This window comes from Orycteropus afer, unplaced genomic scaffold, assembly GCF_000298275.1.
Source record: "Orycteropus afer afer isolate SDZICR_OR568_19922 unplaced genomic scaffold, OryAfe1.0 scaffold00509, whole genome shotgun sequence".
NCBI classification, from domain to species: domain Eukaryota; kingdom Metazoa; phylum Chordata; class Mammalia; order Tubulidentata; family Orycteropodidae; genus Orycteropus; species Orycteropus afer.
In genome coordinates, this window is record NW_006922096.1 from 723,321 (window position 1) to 731,417 (window position 8,097).

Sequence of the window (8,097 nt, forward strand, 5' to 3'; positions counted from 1 at the left end):
ATTAAAGATATGATTGTAACACAAAACAGACAATGCTCACGTTATAAAACCTAATTCTGTCTTGAGTGAATAATAGGAAATCTTAGTGAAAATTTTGATGAGGTGGTGCAAATTTAAATCATTTTCTCCCCAGAGTGACTGTCAAGTTTGAAAAAATAGCCATGCAAACAACTGGATGCTACAACTTGTCTAAATGAATTTGACATGTTCTCCAAAATACTTCCTTTCACAATATATAGTTTACATATATTTTAAAATAAAAAATTGTATTCTGAATAATGCAAATTGGCAGCTAATATATACATGAAATATATTTTCCCTTAAATGACTTTCTTACATTTTGAATTCTCAGTGCTACTTCGATGAGTCATCAGGTAATGGTGTGTTTAGAAATCAGATATTTAAAAACCATGTCTCAATCAACTTTAGGTTATTGAAATGAAAGTCAGAGCGGCATCAATCTGTTCTGTCAGGTCTGCTTATATTCATCACTTTAAATAGAACAATATTCATAATGTTTTTTTAAAACACATCCAGTTTGAATTATATATTAAATTCATACTGTAAAAAAAGAAAATATATTTGAATTATTTCAAAACAACCTTCAACTTCTGAAAATCACTGAGAAAGACAACAGTCACATTCAAGTGGACTTGTAAAACAATTTTAATTTTTACTCAAAATATATGATAGGTCAGCATGAATACTTATCATACACTTGGAAAAAAGGGAACAATTATACAGGAAAGGAAGGGTTGCACAAACTCTTAGATTTTCAGTTTAGGTATCAGAAAAGTTCAGAAGAGGCAGGTTAAACTCCAGGTACCTTCACACAAACAGACCAACAAATTCAAATGTATCAATTGCCACACACCCTTTCTTTCTTTTATAATAAAAATAAAAATATTAGAAGTCATAGTTTAAGATCAATTTTTCTCCCTGATTACCACGATTTCTTGTTTTAAGGGAAGGTGGCCAAGGAGTGCCAACAGTGTCAACCTATTTCATAAACTGACCAGCAGTTTTTCCTTTTTTGTAACTTCAATTTATTTGGATTTAAAAAATAAACATTACAAGCCCATGGTAAACTATCATTTTATCACCAGCAAATTAAGAGATCTTTATATTCTACTGGAGAACTTCACAGCTTATCACTGTATTACTGGGCTGACTGAAGGATCCAATGAGTCTCTACATAATATGAATTCTGATAACAGATGGAAAAAAAGAAATCCTAGGAAAAAGCTTAGCTTCCTAAAATATATTTTAATGTCAAAACTCACCAAACCTAATAAAATTTCAAAGAACATGATGACACAAACTAGAATTAGTACGGTCTGTCTCAGGAAAATCCCTGATTGGCTATCTGGAGGACTACAGGAGGTTTGGTCGTTATTTGGAATCCCTGAGTGGGACAAACGATTACCGGCTCACCTACTAGGCATCGCCACCATGAACCTGAATCTAACAACAACAAAAGTTAGGTGGACTGAGGGACTACTACTTATTTGTTTTTTTAAGGACTAAATTAAATGTGATCTACTACCACCACCAGTCAGTTGTCATCAAGTGAATTCTGACCCATGGTGACCCAATGTGTGTCAGACCAGAACTGTGTTCCATAGCATTTTAATGGCTTATTTTGTTTGGAAGTAGGTCACCAGGCCTTTTTCCCCGGTCCATCTTGGTAGCCCTGAACCTCCGACCTGTGCACGCTTAGCAGCCATGTATGTTAACCACTTGCACCACCAGGGGCTCCAAAGGTGAACCAGAGGCCCTGAAATGAGTACGGGAAGCCATGCCCCACTGACATAGCCACGTTCTGCTCATCCAGCTTGTTCTGACATTCCAGAGAAAGACATTCCAACCTTTCTGAAAATAATAGCAAAGAAACATACAAAAGAAAACAATAACCAAAAAATCAACAACAAAACGCTGTGAGGATGAATTCAGTTCGTACCAGAAGTAAAACGGGGGATTCTAAGAAATTGCTTGGGTATAGCAACAGTGCAAAACGCGGTCAGTGCCAGGTCCTTTCTTCAACCTCTCCAGTGCAGTGTAAGCTTCCTCTTAGCAGCCACCCACAAAGAACTGAAGTGTAGTGAATGTGTACTGTGGCTTGTCCACCAACATCATACATAAGAATGGTGAGTGCCATTATTCACATCTGTTGGATGAAAATTGTTGTTGTTATTTGCCATCGAGTCGGCCCCGACTCATAGCGACCCCTCCTTGGGTTTCCGAGGCAGTATCACTATGGAAGTAGGATTGCCCAACCTTCCTTCCGAGGAGTGACTGGTGGGTTTGAACCGCCAGCCTTCTGGTTAGCAGTCAAGTGCCTTAGTATGAATAAAACAAATCATCCCCTTTTTCAACATACTTCCCTTTCTGTCCCCTAGGATGGACCCTTTGTAAACCAAAAAACATATGGTAACTTTATATACAATTTTCTCAAAGTGCAAAATGTGTTACATATATTTTTATGGCCTCATGTATACACAGTATTATATATAATACAGTACAGCTTGAGATTTCTGCTCCTATATTACACCACTTGGCCAACTATTTTAAAAGTCTTGGTTACTCAAAGTAACCAAATGTCTTCTTACACAAGGTTCAACAGTTGAACTTTACAAGCTTTCTTCCGATCAAAATAAAGTTAATCTTACACTTATCACATATATACATAATATTTAAAATGCTCTTTAAATGTTTACATACAGATAGATAAATCTCACAAACCAGGAATTACCCTGTAGTAAAAGCTATACCTTACAGGGTGGCTTCTGGTTTGTGCACAAACACTGTATACAATATATAAGAAACATAAGTTGCGGGAAAATTTATTTGACTTCTTTTTGTAAAATCTGCTCATCTTGAAACTCTTTTGGAAGCGTTCGTGTCCGTTGTAGAACTACATTAAGTTCTTCAATGACTTTTGATGGTAATTTGTTATCGGAGTCTAAAGTCACTTTACTGTTTCTGTCCTCGGTCTTTCGTAACGTCTTTAAGCCTTTATGGAATTTTTGTTGCCCATGAGGGAACTCAGCCCCGGTGTCCTCCAGGCAGTTGAAGCTACGATGTTTCCTGGTTCGGGTTCGAAGTTTATCTTCCTTGTGCTCCAGGCAGTGGGCCACAATGGAAGCTCTCTCCTTTAAGCCGGAGTCCACAGACTCTTTATCATGCTTTGCACTGAGCCTCAGCCTTTCCAGTTCTGCTCTGGCACTCTAAAAATAAAATAAAATGTCTCACAGGGAAGCAAGATTTGGCACAAATTAAGTTTAAAAAATACATTCTGCATAAAACTGGATGCTTTCTTTCTATATAAGAGCTTTTCTATGATTTGAGTTCTCACTTTTCTTTGACACAAGTGACATATCAGAAATGGAATGCTGATCTCAGAGCTACTCAGTCAAGTAAAACACGGACCACAGAAGTTCATTTTTATATGCACTTAATACAGCACTTCAATGCTGTCTTTCAGGTGAGTTATTCATGTTGACTCTCATCTCAAGTTTGCCTCTCCCAACTCACTGCTGCTTGGGTTTGTCACGTGCTCCTACACCCACACTTCCTACCCACTGAGGAGAAATGGTGGTCTCCATGGCCATGGAAATCAGCAAGTGCTCTGTTCTAATGCCTACTCTTTGAGATTCATGATATGTATTAACATATTAAAGACACTGAGAAGTATTATGGCAGAGAAATCTGTTTAATTTCTTTCTTGCATTTTTTTAAACTCCTCCAAAACATATCTGACTAGTGCAAATTTTCCCCCAGGTAATACCTACAAGCCCAGAGATATATTTTTGCAAACACTGACCTGTGCTGATTGACTGATGGACTGACTGATGGATTATAACCCATGTTTTCACCAGTGGGCTAGAGTATACATTCACTTACTGAACTATAAGAGCCTAGCAATATCATGACTACTTTGTTGACACCTGCAGTGGTTGAGAGGTTACCATTTAGAGTTGGGATGACTTGTGACCTATTTTCTGGTGAAAGCATACAGAACTTTTACCAGACTGTCAACTCAACTCAGAACTACAACTCAACGAAGTATAAGAAAGAACCACAGAGAATTAACGTATTAGGCATACGCTGCCACAGAGAAATACTGCCCAGACAGTAGGGGTGGGAGTAGGAAGGTAAAAGTTATTTTTCTTTTCTTAAGTGGAGAACTTTCTTCAAAATTTCTCTAGTAAAAATTGCAAAATACATATGCCAGAAGTCTCAAGCATTATTATTTTTATTAAGTTATGAACGTTTGAAAGAGGAATTAAATAAAAACTATAATATTAAGTATGAATTTGTTGTTGTTGTTGTTATGTGCCATTGAATCAGACCCGACTCATAGAGACCCCTCCTTGGGTTTCTGAGGCAGTATCACTATGGAAGTAGATTGCCCCATCTTCCTTCCGAGGAGCATCTGGTGGGTTTGAACCACCAGCCTTCTGGTTAGCAGTCAAGTGCCTTAGTATGAATTAGTACAGTATAAACAGTGTAGTAATTAAAAATCCCCAATAATGTTTAAATGAAACATCACATTTCCCTACTTTATTTTCTTCCATAGCACTTACCACTTTCTAATGTAAGAATTATTTATATCTCTTATGATTGTCCAAATGTCCCTGCTAGAAGACTGACACATGGAACAGTGGTTTTGTTGTTTTTATTTGACTTCTTTACTGAACAGTGACCCTAGTACATTGCCTGCACATAGGAAACAATACACATTTTTTGGATGAATGAATGAAAATCTAATTATTTCATAATGTATAGAGCTCTATTCTGTTTTCCCAAATTCCATAAGGATGAAACATGAAAATATAGCAGAATAATAAAAGCTGAATGAGAATATTTTCAATAATTATCATTTATAAATAATTTTACAATTTGGAATTTCCCGATAAGAGTTTAGTTACTCATCTTAACCTGAATACATTTTTTTTTCTACTTCAAAACTGTTTGTATGAAATATTTGGTATGCAGCCTAATTCTGAAGTTTCATTAGAATGATATGTTAAAATAATATGAGAGAAAGATTAGCCACACTGATGATCATTTAGTATAAAGATATGACTCAAAAACAAAAACCAACTCATTGCCACCAGTCAATTCTGACTCCAATCCCTTTTTGGGTTTCTGAGGCGGTAAATCTTTATGGAAGTAGATTACCCATTCTTCCTTCCACGGAGTGGCTGGCGGGTTTGAACCGCCAACCTTCTGGTTAGCAGTCATATGCCTTAGGCATTACACCACCAGAGCTCCTTTAAGACTAAGACTAGGAGTTTATGAAGAAGTATCAATCTTGCTAAAAAGTTACTTGCTATCTACCACTTGGAAAAATTAAAAGACAGGGTAGTTTTATAAATGATAGCAAGTAGATCTTATTATCTGTCAAGTATCAGAAAGACTCTATGGTGCTTTTAGATAAAGAATTTAGGGGTCAAGTAATTTAGGGTACATGTATTGCTGAATTTTCAAGTAAAATATAAAGTCCAATATTAGTCTACAACAACAACACAGCCCTATTAGTCTAATGATATAAGCAAGGTGCAATGAGTCACTTCTCACAAACCACCACTCACTTAGCTTTAGTCTGTGCCCTCATAGATATTCCTTTACATCCAGACACGTGGGCCAATGGTTACAAGGGCCTCATGATACCCAGAAGTAATGTGGCCACTATGTCCAATTACCAAAGAAGCTCTCTTAAATGATTTCTACTACTAAACTCACTGGATTCATTGATAATCTCCAGGCTATACAATAAAACCCTATCACTTAATTTAATCCTTATTTACAATCATTTATATTACCTATATTTTAAGAAGCACAATAGAAACTCAGAGAAAGAGCAATTTGTCCAAGGTCACATAAGTGGGAGAGTTTGGAATGGATCACAAACTGGTTTGTCTGAAACCCATGTGCTGCTTTTCATCCCATCAAATGTGATCCAGGTTGGCCCCAAGGAGAGAGGGGTCCCAGCAGGAGGGATTCCAGATCCTCATATTCTGCTTCAGCTGCAAAATTTTCTTTGTTCATTATTTTTATTTGTTTTACAAATGAAATTCCTTTAGGAGGAATGGCAATTTTAAAAACCACTATTTACTTCCAAGCTCTTAATTTTTGTCTCAATAAATTCTAACTATGTGCCAAGCAATATTCAAATGAAATCACAAGTAGATATAATGTAATCCTCAAAACAAACCTCTGAAAGGGGACTGTATCATCACTCTCTGCTTATAGACAAAGAAACTGAGTAACTAAAGTTAAGTAATATACCCAAGGCTTTACAGGAGTTAAGTTAGGAGAGCCACAGATAGTCTTACTCTAGCTTGTGCAATCTGAAGTACTAACTATGCTTGCTTCTCCATGTGTGATTTCCTTTGCCAACAACTTACTTTCCTTGGCTTCTTTAACTAGCTTGCTACTAATTTAGCCAAGTCATTTTAGAAATCACTTCCTATAGGAAACTTTCTCTGTCTGGAGAGGTATCCTCATATGACTTTCCATAGGACTTCACAAAAGCAAGACAGGTCTCAGAATGGAGAAGTCACTAAATAGTCAAATATCTAAATATACCAGAGTCTGCCCAAAAACTGTTTGAAAGACAATTCTCCATGAATATAGCACTGATATGATAATATATTTCTTATGCATATATTCTTTTAGTAAGATTTTAATTCATTTTCCATTTTTAAATCACAAGTTCAGAAGTGGGTATTCTATAAATATTTTTCTTTAATATTTTCATGAGTCAAATATAATTCTACAAATACATACATTTTATATTGATGATATTTATATTTATTTTCCTTTAGTGTTATTTAAAGTAAATTTCAATGTTTTGCTAACATTTGGGCATTGTAGTATTTCCCCACATTGGCAAATGACCAACTCACAACATTTACCAAATTTACAAAACATAAAATAAAACAAAAAAGCTTATTTTTAATTACTCATAAATTTCCAATAACTAAGGAGCTCTAGTGGTATAATGCCTAAAGCATTTGATTGCTAACCAGAAGGCTGGCGGTTCAAACCCACCACCTCAGAAACGCAATAGGGTCACTATGAGTTGGATACTCCTTGACGACAGGAAGTTTGGTTTTTGTTTGTTTCTTTGTTTAATATTGCAGGTAAGCCAGTAGAAGGTTGGTGTTTGCGTGCGTGGAGCCACTCCCAGATGCAGGCCACAATAAGCCAGCCCTGGGACCAGTGGAAGACGGGTGTCTGCTGGTGTGGTGCTGCCCCCGGGCACAAGCCATAGTAAGCCAACCGGGGGACCAGCAGAAGGTACCTGTTTGCCTCGGGGACAGACCAGGTAAGCAAGCCAGGTGGGGGAGACCAGGCAATGAGCAAAGCGGTTTAGAACACTAGGGGAGACAAACTTGTCTGACAGTTTGTTCTACTGTGGTGGCTTGAGTGTCACTGTGAGACTGGAGAGTATGCCACCGGTGTTTCAAATACCAGCAGGTTTACTCATAGTGGACAGGTTTCAGTGGAGCCTCGAGACTGAGAGAGACTCGGAAGATGGAAGAGATCATCCACTTCTCAAAGAACTGGCCAATGAAAACCTTAAGAATAGCAGTGAAACAATGCCTGATATATTACTGGGAAACTTTATGAATAGCCCATAAACATTGTGTGATATAGTGCCAGAAGATGAGCCCTTTGGGTCAGAAGGCACTCCACATGACTGGCGAAGAGCTGCCACCTCAGAGTGGAGGTGACCTTAATGATGTGCATAGAGGAAAGCTTTCGGGATGCCCATTTGCTGATGTGACATGTCTCAAGATGAGAAGAAATAGCTGTAATTATCCATTATTAATCAGAACATGGAATGTATGTAGTAAGAATCTAGACAAATTGAAAGTTGTCAAAAATGAAATGAAATAGAATGCGTAAAGACTGATATCGTAGGCATTAATGAGCTGAAATGGACTGGTTTTGGCCATTTTGAATCAGACGATCATATGATCTACTATGCCAGTGCAGTGTAGTAAATTACTTAGTATGGCTTTTCTACCCATAAGTCATTGTAAACTCAGTGGTGGAATGAGCAACTGAGGAGCTGATTGTAAA

General features: G+C 37.2%; 1 protein-coding gene across 1 annotated transcript in view; it reads right to left on the bottom strand.

Moving 5' to 3' along the window:
- Positions 1 to 2,843: 2,843 nt before the first annotated feature.
- The window catches only part of ARAP2 (ArfGAP with RhoGAP domain, ankyrin repeat and PH domain 2), a 333,696-nt gene continuing 328,442 nt past the window's right edge, over positions 2,844 to 8,097 (bottom strand). Inside the window, 1 exon segment of the mRNA XM_007955550.2 lies at positions 2,844 to 3,227. Within this exon segment, the coding sequence (XP_007953741.2) occupies positions 2,844 to 3,227 (384 nt within the window).